Below are 14,576 nucleotides of genomic sequence, written 5' to 3' on the forward strand. Positions count from 1 at the left end.
TGCAAGGAGCAAGGTTTGTAGATTTTGTCCACAATCACATTTATTGGAATCATCATCAAGGATGGGACTGATCATTGTTTAAAGAGAGGTTTGAAAAACTGTGAACCCATCATTTAAATGTCTTTTGTTCCCCCACATAGATTTAAAAAAACAAAAAACACACACATTACAGGTAGGTATAATATGTATTAGAACATCTTAGCGGCAGCAGAGTGATAAGATAAAATATATTCACCCATGATAAATACAGTTTCCACCTGTAACCTGAAGTTACCTTCTGTAACAGAGAACACAAGAACAAGCGGGGATTTGAAGGAGTGTTTTATTGAGCACTTTCTGAAAGGCTAAAACACGGAGCAGCTGCTGAGCAACAAACTGTAGATTTCCCTAAATAAATATAACGCAAATAACATTATATGTTTATTCAGTAACACTTCCTTATCAGAATTGTAAAACTCTGACCAAAACAGACAATCCTACTGAAACAACCTCACACTATTACTTAGTAAGAACCTGCCACAGTTGTTTGGGTTTTTTTTTGGCCAATCACTGTGTTTAATGTCTTTGGCCTAAACACACATCATTTACCAAAAAATAAGAAATCAAAAGAACTTGAGATGAAAAGGACGTTGATAAAAGTAGCAGTGCATGTAAATGGTCCACAAGGACAACAAAAGTAACATTGACAGAGAGCTCTAAAGAGAATATTAGAGCTATGGTAACTGTTCCATAAACACATTATTCCAGTCTTTATAAGGTCTTGGACTTGTCCTGGTTGTTTATGTATTTCTGGTAAACCACTCCCAGCGTGGTGAAGAAGTTTCCCATGAAGAGCACCATGTAAGAGCAGCCGCACATCACAACCTACGCCACAGGAAGATGATGAACAAATACATCAATAAATAGCTCAGTCAGAGACTCGCAGAAATTTAAATACAGGAAGTATGGTATCACACAAGCGACTGTCTGTATCTGTTTACTGCACATAACGTAAAATGAGCCATCTAACTGAATGTTGCACATAATGACTAAATGTACATTAACAAACCTGCCACTCTTTACACTCTGGGAGCTGGAACATCTTGAAGAGTGTTATACCGTTGTAAAGCTGCCAGAACTGTAAGAGGAGGAACAGTCAAAAATCAAAGATAAAAAGAATTTTAATCTGAATCTCAACCTCATTTACAAATCTACAATCTTTTAAATTTTTTTAATAGAAATGCAAGTAAGTAAAGCAGTGAACACTGATAAGAGACACGATACTCACATGACCAAAGAACAGGAAAGGAAGGAGGAAGGTCAGGCCTCTCCACATCCAGGACTGGAAACCCTCTGAAGACCAGGAGAGAAGAGTCAGTGAGCTGAGATTAACTCCATCTGTCATTATCATTACACTCCAGGATATTCCTCCTGCCTTACTACAATTCATACAAGAGTGAAACACATAGACATGACAGACAGAAAGCATGAAGTAAAATAGATGCATAAAATAAATATTTTTGATAACGATCCTCAAGACTAAAAAATACAAAAATAGTGACCAATATGTGCTGAGTCTACAGCCTCATGTACTTAGACACAGTAGGACCTTGAGCTGAATGCAAACGTGCTTACAATAACAAGGCAGGTATAATATTTACCATGTTCTCCATCTTAGTGCATTAGTGTGCTGACATTTAGTAATTAGCACAAAACACAACGTACAGCTGAGGCTGATGAATGATTTAGTCATGAACCAAAGCGTTGTACAGATTTAAATTTTGACCAGACGATGGCGCTAAATGAAAAGTCAGGGGGATCAGCAAAGGACTTACCATTCATCCTGAGGGGAACATGAATACCTGTACTAAATTTTGCGGAAATTCATCTCAAGAGTTGTGGAGACACTTCACTCAAAACCGCAAATGCGAAACTGCTGATGGCGTGATATAAAAAAGCGATGGGATGGATTCATCCTCTGTGGACCATGAATGTCTGCAACAAACTTCATAACCATCAGGCGAATAGTTGTTGCGATATTTCAGTCTGGGCTAAAGTAGTGGGTTGATGTGCTTACCCACGGAGCCAGCCCTCCAGCCATGCTTCTGCTGTGGCTGACATGTAACTCGTGACTGCTCTCTGGTGGACAAACTACGTAACGGCACCACTCCTTTCTAAATGACCTTTAACACACCGTTGTCATTTCTGAGGCAATTTCTTGTTACATATCGGCCAAAACACTGCGTCTGCAACAAGCTACAGTTGGGAAATAACGTGAGCCTGGCCGGTTAATCGTTTGTCCTGTCCTGCTCTGTACTGCATGCTGTCAACTGTTAATGTGCAGATCTGTTGAGCTGCTTCTCTTTGTATTATTCCAGTCATTCAACTATAAATATACACCTAAGAAATTGGCGACTGACAGCAGTTTAGACTGGACTCACCAACTGTAAGGTCCATGTTATGTCTCTCTCCCAGCGCTCTGAGTCTGTACAAACAGCCGCTCTGGTAGTAGTACTGGAGAAACTGGACAAAGCCTACTTTGCAAACAGAACAGAGAAGAAGAAGAAAACAAGAACACACAAGTGCAACCATGACTTCATTGTTGGCCAAGACATCAGTCATGCAGAATGTTCTGTGTTATCTACCTAAGAGAAACAGACTTTTTTTTAAATGTTTACACTGAAATTGTATCCACACACACACTGATGTGTTAAAATAAGTAAGATTATTAAAATGGAATTATACGAGGAGGATTCAAGTCTACACTATCTTCATATCCAGTCGGCTTTGCTTCATTTTATGGGGTTACAAGAACACTGGCTACACTAATTATGTATATTTCATAATGTACATTAAGTAAATAGTGTGGAATTGGGACTCAGCTTGAATCTCTTACTTTGGTATAGACAGTATGTCAGGAATTGGCTCCTAAACATCTGGTAGAGAGCGCCTTCAGGCCTGCGAACAAAGACAACATCTGGTTAGAATGGAGCACAAACAAGACAAAAATTGATGCTTTTAATTTGACTTTGAATAAATATTTCTATTTCTCTTTATTCCCAGGCCACCAAGTCTATATATATATTTGGTGTTAAAATGGACCTAACATCTCCCCAAGCCAAACACTTCTCACTCCCCTCCCCAGAGCAGGAACAGAGATATTAACCAGCTCCAATGATACTTTTTAAGCCTTTAATTGTAACTCTGAGGTCCTTTGTTACGTTACTGATCATTCTGCGTTGTGCTTTTGGAGTCATATCAGTTGGATGCCCACTTCTTGGAAGAGCAGCTGCAGAACTAAATCGTCTGTCTGACTGATGAATATCTAAATTCTTTGAGATGACTCTGTGACCCTTTCAGCTTTATGCAAATCAACAATTCTTGATAATACGTCTTCTGAGAGCTCTTTTGTGAAACATGGTGACTCCAGATTTGATAACTCCTGACTCAAATTAGTGTTTATTGATGTCGACTCTTTAGCCCATTTTTTAAAATGCCTTTAGTTCCTTTTTCTACTGTTTAGAAATTATGAGCCACATTGTGTAATATGGGATTGTTTTTCTTATGTAATATCCTCACAGAGCCCTATTGTTGTAATGTGATTTTCTCTAATACTGGAAAATTTATTATGTATGCTTAAATTTTTAAGAGCTTAATAATGTGTTTACTTTTGTATTTTGAAGAGCTCATTGACTTTAATTTATTGCATACTGGAAGGTGTAGGTATCCTGTAATTGGGGGGGGGGGGGGGGGGGGGGGGGGGGGGTTGCTGTGTGAAAACCTATAGCCTTTATATGTATGGTGGTGTTTGCATGGCGTTGTTTGTCTCTGTGAATTTTGCCTGGTGAAGGTCTGAGGGACAAAAGCTTGTCTTAACATAGTGAGTCCATTTGATGGACCTTGTGCACGACTCTGGTGTCAACACTCTTTAATCCCACGTGTCTGTCACTGACTGAGACTATATTTGGTGCAAGAACTTTTTTTTTTTTTATATTACAACCTGATGGGAAGGTTTCAACACCGATCAGTCAATATATTATTATAGTTTTTTTTTGTACAGTTGTGAAAGTGTAAATCTTTTCCTTTTGAAGAAAAATGGACAACATCACTCACCAAGTGAGCATGACTCCAGACAGGAAGGTTGACACATAGTGATGGAAAACCCACCAACCCTTGATCCTGAAACAACATGGACGACTGACAATGAAGGATACAGAACCGTTTGTAGCACAGCCAGACAGGAAACCAGTAGGCGAGGTTATGGGGTTACAGGCTCAGGGTTTGAAGTGCCTCTCTATATTACGACGACCTCTGAACCTCTTTATGACCAGTTTAACTAATATCATTATAATTAAAATAGTTGAGACAGTCAATTTGTAACAGACCTTGAGCCGTTGGTGATGAGGATACTCTCCCGGATAGTGAGTGTGCAATAGTACCACACCAACAGGAAGTTGAAAAGGGCATCAAGGGCTCTGAGAGAAAAAAAAAAAAAGACACATAATGAAGTAAACCACGACCAAATTCAAATATGTAATAGAAATAATTCAACACACTCCTTCATTCTTCTCAGTTTACACCAGTCATACAAGGGGACGCACGAGTCCTCTGTCTGGATCTGATCTGCCACAAATCTTGTTCATAATAACCAAGTAACCAAATGTAAGGATTGACTATCAAAAAGTTTTGTATTTGTAATGTATTTTTTTTTATATATTATATATATATATATATATATATGAAAACATTGGCCAGTATATTGTTATTGGATTTTCATGTACAAGGTTTCACAACATCAACTGATATAAACCTCAACTGTGCACGTGCGTCAGTGCAACATGTTCGGCTTGATGTCAGCTGTTATAAAGAAGATGATTGGCTGTTTCAGGGGAAGAGCAAGGACACGTGTCATGCAGCTGCCATCTTTGGTGCTTAGCCTTAGTCAGGAGTCTTCAAGTGGTTTGTCTCCTTCCTTCCTTGTAACGTCTCTGACTGAGCGACATTCTCCTTCATCACAATAAACATGGGCACTGTAGTTTATTTTCAGCCGATCCCGCTAACACTGTCCTGCTGTTGTAAATATAGCCCCAAACGTGTATCAATCCAGGGCTGAGAATAGTTCCATTTAGTCACAGGGAGGCGGTCACTCAGACAAGCTCCGCAAACACAGACGAGGCATTTGGAAATCTCACCTGTAGCTGAACAAAAAGCGACAGGTGAAGGAGAACACGAAGAGGATGACGGTGAGGACCAGCTTAAATTTCTCATATTCGTCTTTGTAGGCAAATCTGTTGGGTGGAGCGGAGAGAGACAATATCAATGTGACGGTGACATGGCCGCACTTTGAAAGAGGAAAATTAACATCGGTGTGACTTACTTGGACTGTTTGTTGAGGAGTGTTACGTTGACGTTTCCTAAAACAAGAGTGAGGTATAACCTAAACGGGAAAAGGTGGCAGTCAGTCACAATGCTAACATCTTTAACATTAGAATCATTTTGTTTTTGAGATGTATTTACTATGCCAGTGTGTTTTTCCATGTTTGAAGTGGAAACAAAAAAAACCAACATACTGACAGTTTATCATGAAACTCTTCACAGAATGAAATCATATGACAGAATCAAACCCGTTCTTCTTTGGTAGAAAAGCTTCCATCTCGGTGAAAGCATTAGCTCTGTCTCTGATGGAGTCTTCGATTTCAGCGATGGCATCCACATCGTCTGGACTTAGCTTGGGTGTTGGATGTTTGTTTTTGCATCTAATAATGGAAACACATCGTGACGCAAACACTTGTTGATTTATTTCCTTGCAATTTTACCCAGTGCCCAGCACGGCGGCCACTGTCACTGCCCTAAAGCAGTCTCCCAGACTAACTTTGATTGGTATCATATCGACACTTTAATCTGATCATTTCAACACTCTTTTCTGGTAATATGCTGCCCCCTATTTGTCTGGAGTATAAATTCAACAGTTGGCCAGTTTTTACACACTGAACCCTTTAAAGAACTTAAAACATCCAATTAGCATTTCATATACGGCGCTGCTCATCTCATTTTCACGCCGTCAGTACAGATTGTGAATATCAGTTAGGTTGCTCCTAAAAACTGTTTTGATTCTACCTTCAGTAAAAGGTCAAAGACATCTTTGAGACGTAGTTATTTCAGCCCTTAGGGAAGGGGAATCCAAAGGTTTTGAATTTTATGAAATGTTATCAAATCCCATCCTTCCACATAAACGCTGCCAATGGCGTTTACGCAAGACCTCGGAGTCTCTGTGGTGAGTGAAATATGACTGAACTGCAGTTCCTAGCCAAAATGTGGGCTGCTCTTTTTTGAATTAGCTGAAGACGTTAATGAGTGTTCCTGATCAACACTTACTGCTCTAGCGATGCAGTGAGATCTTTCAGTCTCTTCCTCTGACGTGCGATGGCACCAGAGCAGCTGTCCTGCAGTTTGGCCACTTCTTCAAGTTTCTGTTTATATAGACGATGGGTGTCCTGAAAGAGGAAAAAAAAGTTTTCCAGAGGAATATATAAAGTTGTGTTTTGCAGTGCCAAAGTTTAATTTTTCATTAATTAACAAAAAAGAATTCCAGTGAATAATAATGTCCAACAGGTTCACATTTATCTTTTAAGGCTGCAGTACAGTTTGGAAAAGGGCTGTCATGTAAATAATCCAAGATTTATTTTTTAATGGGCTTAAATGTGCAAAAAATACCAGAGTGGTTCTTCAATGAAGAGTTATTGTTTGTCTTCTGTCATTACTTTAACTTTAATGATACTTTCCCGATTAAATTGTGTCACTGTATGTTAATTATTTGTCTGTTTACATTTTTAGAGGTGTGACGGCTTTGGTATATTTAAACAGAGGCTTTTTATTTCCCACTAAGCATGTGACTTTCAATGACTTTCACTCAGTGTGCTGCACAGTTAGCTGTGTTTAATCGTGATCGTCCACAAGAAGTGGATTCAAGTCTTTTTCAGTTTGTCTTTTATTGTGAAATACAGTGACAGTAATCCCTCTCCAACCTTTGTCTAATGCGAGGGGAATAATGAAGACCTAAAAACTGTGACAAAAATAATGTTATGGTGAAAGTTTCAAACAGTGATGACAGTGTGTTGATAAAACAGAGCTAAAACATTCCGAGATTTCAGACTGTGGGGACTTTCTTGAATGCATCATAAACACTTCATTACTGATGATAACCCTGATAGACAAGATAAACACATGGGTTTACCTGTTGATGTGGTTATTTATACAGGTGAGGCTGACTATGTGCGGGGGCCAAGATTTTTCTGCAACATCATTGCATCAGTAGAGACAAACATTTCCCCTTCAGTGGCATCTTTAGAGTAGCAGTTAAATTACAGCACGCCACATTTCCACATATAATCCGGTTTAATTCCTGTATGTGTATCATAGAGTCCTGGTTTAAGCCGTTAAATACCAACACAAAGGATGATGTGCTCTTTCGGTTGAGTGGCATTGATTCACATTGAAATCGACTCTACCTTTCCCTTACTTTTTGTTTTTCTCTTGGCTGCAACAGTACAATTATCTTTAGCTGCTGAGGGCGGATCCCACTGTCGCCTGAGTGCCCACCCACTCCAGACTGTTAGCTAAACACGGGCAGGAGCACACTTCCATAGGTAAAACCGCAGCTCGACACGCTGTTAAACTTACCTGAATTTGCTGGTAGCCCTTCTCTAAATCATCCCACTCGCGTAAACATTCACTGAAATCCGTCGGACTGAACAACATTTTCTAGCCTGACATCAGCAGACCTCCAGGAGTTGGGCAACACTTAAGATCCGCTGTGTGCAACAGTTGCACCGCTGTCAGTGTCAGAGCTACGCCAGAAAGCGAGAGTAACTTCCTATCAGGGTCTTCAGAATAAAAGCCTCAGTGAGTATTTTGGTGCCCACAGTTGGGTATTTATCAAACTTATAAGAATCACTCTCAGAGACAGCTGTTAAAAAAAAAAAAAAAAAAAGAAGTTATAGGCTGAGTGTGAGCAATAATATTTATCAAGTTACTTTTTAAAGCAATTCTCAAGTGATCACAATGACTGAAAGCGTAGAGGAATAGCCCATAAGATAAATAGACCCTACATCTGCTATATTGTATAATTAAAAAATCCTCACTGCTTATATATTTTTTTGTGTAATTTATTTATGTAAAATCTTCAAATCTACAGGAATAATTAACAAGGGAAACAATCTAACGTGTTTATAATGCATCATTTTATAAATAGGGATAAATAATAGGAAATTGGTTGAAATAGGAACAAAATTCTGCAGCAAGACATTCTGCTGATGATGGTTGAAGTACATCAGAGAATTCATATAATAATGAGAATCTAATATGACACTGACAAGTGGACACAGATATTGCAAATCTAATAAATAGCAGATTTATTCTCATTATTAGTTTGCACCTCTGATAAATGCCAAAAAGTGGTGTAACATCCTATGAAATGTTCAAATACAAGTCATAGACTAAAACTACTCTATTTTTAATTGTAGTGCTACTTATGTTTATTCCCATTCTTATTTAAAGAGACACTGAAAAAATAGAAAAGAATAAAGTAAATAAAATTTTACCTTTTCAAGTCTTTTAATTTGTTTCCCTTTTCTCAGTGAGGTATTCTGAAATAAATCAATTCTAGACAAACCACGTGACTTTATGATTGATTATACAGTCAGATTATGTAAATCCATGTTTACTTTATTTTAATTTGATATGTTGTTATAAATGTATTTATATATTTTTCTTTTTTCAGTACTGTAGATGAGCATGCAGCACCTTGACCAGGTCCTACAGATAATTTTACTTTACTAATTCTTTTAATCTGTATATTTGTATATATCTGAAATTGAATAAAGTTCCAGTCTAAAACATTTTAAGAATGGCAATCTTTGAGCTTTTATTTTTGAGGCCACGTAAAGTTTCCGGTTGTATCAACGCTAACGATGGTACCTTTTACAAAACCGCGTGCGTCGTGCTCACTGGACATGCTAATTTGCAGCTGCGTGGTCCAATCAGACGTCCCGTCAGTGATCTCGTTTGAATGTCTATAAGTTGTTTCCCTGAGTTCGGCCTGGTAGGCAGCACTACCGCTCCTATGAATTCAGCCTCATTCGCCGAGTTTAACCCCAGATTTATGGCCCTGAGCTCAGCCATCTATAACAGGAACAACCATTTGAATGACTCATGTTGTTTGTTCGGTTTCTACATGGAGGGCACTATGTCACCTGCAAGGTGACTTTCAGGGCGATAAATTACTCACTATCTGCATGTGGCCTATATTTTTAGAGCTGATGTTGTGTAACTCTGTAGACAGGGGGGAACTGTCATCTCCAGTATTGTTAGCACCTCTCATAGACCCATGTATGGACTCAAGCACAAAATGACATTTAGGACTGTATGAGGCTTGGAGGTTTTGTGAATGCAAAAGAGTACACAAGGATATAAGTATAGAAAGCACTAGGTGACACTGTCACTTTCTTTGTCCGTTTCTTTTTGTCTCCTCGCATTCTGTACACAGTTCATCCTTGCAGAGTTTTTGAAATGATATCATAAGTAAACAGAACTTAAATTTGGGGAAATGGTTTTAACATCCATGTTCTGTGATTAAAGAGGTAAAAGTGGTGAACAGACCACATGTCGTATTCATACCATATCATGAATTAAAATAATTCTGTATGTTACACCATCACATATACTTCATAATATTCTTCCCTCTCAGATGACAGTAAAACCCTTCATAGCTGTGCACTTGAGAAAGGTGTGCTTGTTTTCTACTGCAGCACACCTTCATTGCAGAACCATCATGCCTGCCAGGAGAATTTTTTCAAAATATAGACCCATTTCTCTTTATTAAAGATCATACAGTTAAGTGGGAGAAAGGATAATAAATCCCAGTAGGGTTGGTGTAACTGAGGTAGCCTTTATTATATTGTTTTCTCCCACACACTGCAATAATGTTTATTAATGAGTGAAATGTGCACTTTAATATAGCTGTTCTCCCCTTTTTACTCTTTAATTACATAGTATGAACGAGGTTTACACCATATGTCTCCAGTACTATCCCCTGTAGGCACTCAGCACACAGTATTTACAAAAGTACTTAGTCTAATTTATTTCTCCTTTCCTCTAAAATGCCCAGTTGTTACTTCTTTGTTCCCCATAGTCGTAACCATGGTAACTATTTTATTGGTACCTAATTCATACAAGAAAATTACACTCTAAATCCCAGGCTGCATTCTAAAGTATTACCAGGAAAAAAAAAATCTAAAACAATATGTGCTTGATTGTCGAGATGTAACAAGGCTGCATATGTAATCTTGAAATTCACTCAGTCTTGTAGAGCTGCAGCCTATGTTTTAAGAATAAGTCTCTTAATGGAACAACAGAAGAGATGTCCCTGGAATAATAATAATAATAATAATAATAATAATAATAATAATAATGATGATGCAATGCGACTGAAATCCGTTTTCTTTACTGAATATGAACTAGTCACATTCCTTTGTTAAAAATGCGGTTCAGACATATCGGTGACTTTTGTTCCCATGGTGTGAAGCTCCCATTCTGAAAGCTGCTGTAGAAACCCGGTGTTTGGCCTCATGGTGGGTTTACATTTGAGCATGTACTTCCAGGCCTCCTGAAGAGAGTCAAAACAACAGCATTATCTACTCTAAATGTAATAATATTCACATGCTTTCTCTCCATGATCCAAGTCAGCCTCTTGTCTGTGTTTAAAGAGTAGTTTGATAGTTTGGGAAATGTATATTCACTCTCTCTTTCTGAGATTCAGGTGAGAAGATTGATACCACGAAATGCAAAATATGTAGGTGGAGCCAACATTAAAATCACAACTTGACGCTTTTAAGTTTATGATTTTCTACAAATGAAACAGATAAAATACAGTATCTTTATGCTAAGCTGCGCTAATTGCCTAGCTTTCATTACAATCATAAAAGTATAAAAGCAAATACAGTTAACTTATCTGCTTGTAGCTCACAATAGGAGGGTCACAGTAACTCATCAAACTGTCGGCAAGAAAGCGAAAGGACAGAGCTGGAGTCACGGCATGGTTAGCCTAGCTTAGCATAAAGACTGGAAGCAGGGGGAAACGACTAGCTGCGACCTGTCCAAAATTCAACACTGCTCCAACACCTCTAAAGCGTATTTATCAACACACTGTATCTTCTTTGTTTAACACAAGCCTAAAAATGACAACTGGTGGTTTTTGGTTTGGTTCTGTAACCATTTCTTGGTGAACAGTTGCTGGACAGAGTGACAGTGTGCAGCATCACAGGTTGCCAGGTTTGGTACCACCACAGACTTATAGCTAAACATGTGCTCACTGAACATATCTGCCAAAGTGTACTGTAGCTGAGCACAGTGCACAGAAGTTCTGGATGGACGGATAAACTGTTCGTCAAGAAACAGATACAACATGTAAATCCCCCTTAAACCACAAATTGTCTTTTTTTTATACTTATACTAACAAGATACTGAACAATTGCATGTCCAGGGCTTTGAAAACTCATTTTCTGGCTCTTATTCCAGTTTGGAACAAAATCATCATCTTAAGAGTTGAGACTTTCAGCAGAGCTACATCTGCTTACTTATTACTTATTATCATCTAGAGATCACATTGTATGGCACATACTGTTACTGCATTCTGCACACACTGAAACCAAAACCGAATGAACCACACTTACCTCCAGTGTGTATTTGAGGTGGTGCATGAGAAAAGCAATGGTCAGAGCACTGCAGCGGCTTCTGCCCTGCCTGGAAACTATCAGGACACGAGAGCCCATGTTGATGTGTGACCCTGAAAACAGAAGATAGATTACAGAGATTATTTCAATGAACAAAAAACCTCTAAACCAAACCAATCCACATAACACCAGCAATATTAATGGCAAATTTAACAACAAAAAAAAAGGATCTTAATATGTATTAAACCATTTCATCAATAAAACTTGTACATAAAACCCCCAAATGACCTCTGACCTGTAAGTTTTTGAGTAAACAGGCACAGATTCAACAGATTCCTTAATGCACTTTAAAATAAATAAATCATGCAATCTTGTAAGCTTTATTATCTTCATATTTAAATGAATGGAATATCAGAATTTTGTGAATGATGTACAGTTAATATCACATTGTGTGAGATCTTGGAAATTAAGCATATACATGTAGGTGTTACACCCTTCTGCATTTTACATTTATATTTGTATTCTTGACAACTGCAGTTAACAGTGATGTGCAGAAAGCCCCATGACAGTTTTGCAGTTCTCATGGGAACATGACACTACAAACTTTTGCAAGGATTTAAAACAGCTTATTTAGTAAAGCATAGCGTGACTTACCAATAAAACTACAAATCCTTTCAAAATTTGAATACAAATCAGACTCCACTGAGTCAGCAACAGGGATGCTGAGGATGGTCTGGCTCCATTTTATTGACCTAGATCTGAACAAATCCAAAGGAAATTCAGAACAAACTCAACAGTAAAGACACATGACATCCAGAATTTTCTCTAATTATATTTTAAATGTTCAGTCCTGCCTTACTCCAGAGTGTCACTCAGTGAGATGCTGATGACAGCCTTGATTTTCAGGTCTTTGAGGATACTGGAGTCTGTGCCTTGTTTCTGGTCACCCATATACAGCAGTCCTGCTATGACCTCCACTGGATAAGTCTTCAGGTTTTCCAGCTCCTGAGACAACCCAGAAATATATTAAACTGTATTTATCTGCAGCAGTTTGAATCGTCTGATATTTTAAGGGAAAAAGATAATTACATATTGATTGGGATTCATAAGTGCGGCTGGCCTACTAACCTGGAAAAATGGACGAGTGTCCTGGGGCTCTCAAAATCTCATCTTAAACTGTGTGTTACTTGATGATTTTATTAATTGAATATTTGCACAGACAAATGTATTGTGAGAAGTTGTACCCCTAGAGTTTATATCAGTGATGGCAGATTCTAATTTATTACCTGATTTTGTACCACCTGGATGATTGACATGAGCCAGCACAGACTTAATTATGAGTGTATGACGCTCCAGGTCAGCTGTGTCTGTCTTACTGTGATGGTGTACATAATTTTCTCAGTCCTTAAGAAAGGGTAGAGCGCTGAGAACCTCTGAAAGCCTCCTCTCACAATGTGGACTGGATACAGGCTAGCTTTAGCCAGCACCTGGGCACATTCAACTGCTCTGCCTGCAATCACAGTCAGAACCCAAGTGATAAACATCAGTGTGTCGATATTGAATGGGAGCGTTTGCATTTGGGAACTAGGTTTTCAGAGCAGGAAAACTGTGTAAATACAGAAAGTACTTTGTTACATACAGAATAAAACAAGAATCTTTGGCCTTAGCTACACACCATTATGTTGCCCATTAGTGGACTGGTAAATCATCATTTTCAATACTCTCAGAGATGCTTTGGTGGAACATTTCCAGTGTGGCACCGTACCTTGCTCCTGCAAACAGCTGGCATTGCTATCATAGACCACCACGTGCTGCATACTGTCAACCTCCACAGCCACTGGCAGGAGGAATTTGCCTTCTGAATCCTGGAAAGAGTCACCGGGAAAGTTTTGATATTTGAAGCACAAAATAATCCGAGAAAAGATTAGGGAACTAAGAAACTAAGCTGTTATGCAAGGCTTGTCTTTTCATTTCTTAAACTTACATCCTCTAACCACAAATAAAAGCGGGAAGTGTATCCCTTTCCTTAAATATCACACCTTTCAAGAGCAAAACTACTCTACTAAACTACTAATTTTAGCTACTCCATTTCTTGTGGGAACAGATACAGTCTTAACATTTCATTACCATTTGCACCAAGTCAAAGTCGAGGGATGTAGAGTGTGTGATTTAGAAGGTAGTTCAAATGAACAGTAGGCTACATTAAGCCACTCTCAATAGTGGCATATAAATCAACATACATTGCAGCTGAGTCCGTTCTTTTTAATGTAATCAATAAATAACCCTAAATCTTAACAAAATCACAACCTGAGTCAGATGTAGAGTTCCTAATCTCTTCCAAATGAAGACAGAAATCATTGAGACACTTCCCAATTTGAGAGGGGGGGTCTCTCAAAATAACTCAGAACAACCCAAAACGGCACGTACAGTCTATGTCAATTTACTTCCAAGTAGTTATGCTAAATAAATGAAATATTTCCTTTCAGCTTTTTATTTATTTAATTTTTTAAAAACAGTTAGTTCCTACCAAGTAATTTGACTGGACGAGAGGCATTCCACGAGTGCTGACCTAGAGTACAACAGCACTGGGACTCTTAACTACATGTATCACTCCGCCTCACCGGTGTTCCATCAACCGTTAATTAGTGTTACATTCACAGTCGTTATCTATCTTAGATTATAGCAAACTTTGCAAAGATGAATATATTTCAGAAACAACATTTGAATTAAATGATGTATGATCGTTAGAAGAGGATGAAGGGACGAAGCCTGGATACTTCAGCGCACTCCTGAGGTAACGTGTAAACAAAGTGGCTAGCTAGTGTGCACTGTGCAGGTCGGGAAAATATTTATGTGCTGCTTAGCAAC

The 14,576-nt window shown here is 38.4% G+C and overlaps 2 protein-coding genes across 3 annotated transcripts in view; both read right to left on the bottom strand.

The window, feature by feature from the left end:
- Positions 1-304: 304 nt before the first annotated feature.
- LOC130182331 (ion channel TACAN-like) lies at positions 305-7,828 on the bottom strand. 2 transcript variants are annotated; one of them, XM_056397174.1, is made up of 12 exons: positions 7,660-7,828; positions 6,355-6,473; positions 5,604-5,735; positions 5,357-5,416; positions 5,172-5,267; positions 4,365-4,454; positions 4,093-4,158; positions 2,876-2,937; positions 2,421-2,513; positions 1,268-1,332; positions 1,049-1,117; positions 305-864 (listed from the first exon to the last, which is right to left on the bottom strand). In XM_056397174.1, the coding sequence occupies exons 1-12, from the start codon at positions 7,735-7,737 to the stop codon at positions 751-753; spliced, it is 1,044 nt and encodes a 347-aa protein (XP_056253149.1). In that variant the 5' UTR covers positions 7,738-7,828; the 3' UTR covers positions 305-750. The 2 variants fall into 2 exon arrangements, with proteins under 2 accessions (XP_056253149.1, XP_056253148.1); XM_056397173.1 differs by having other exon boundaries at positions 2,421-2,516.
- A 102-nt stretch (positions 7,829-7,930) lies between these two features.
- Positions 7,931-14,576, bottom strand: part of styxl1 (serine/threonine/tyrosine interacting-like 1) — a 9,766-nt gene continuing 3,120 nt past the window's right edge. Inside the window, exons 3-8 of the mRNA XM_056397175.1 lie at positions 13,474-13,573; positions 13,085-13,218; positions 12,568-12,713; positions 12,363-12,466; positions 11,709-11,821; positions 7,931-10,642 (exon numbers count right to left, since the gene is read on the bottom strand). Coding sequence (XP_056253150.1) covers positions 10,511-10,642; positions 11,709-11,821; positions 12,363-12,466; positions 12,568-12,713; positions 13,085-13,218; positions 13,474-13,573 — 729 coding nt within the window. The 3' untranslated portion in view covers positions 7,931-10,510. The remainder of the gene's footprint in view (positions 10,643-11,708; positions 11,822-12,362; positions 12,467-12,567; positions 12,714-13,084; positions 13,219-13,473; positions 13,574-14,576) is intronic.

The sequence above is a fragment of the Seriola aureovittata genome, chromosome 15, assembly GCF_021018895.1.
Source record: "Seriola aureovittata isolate HTS-2021-v1 ecotype China chromosome 15, ASM2101889v1, whole genome shotgun sequence".
Taxonomy (NCBI): Eukaryota; Metazoa; Chordata; class Actinopteri; order Carangiformes; family Carangidae; genus Seriola; species Seriola aureovittata.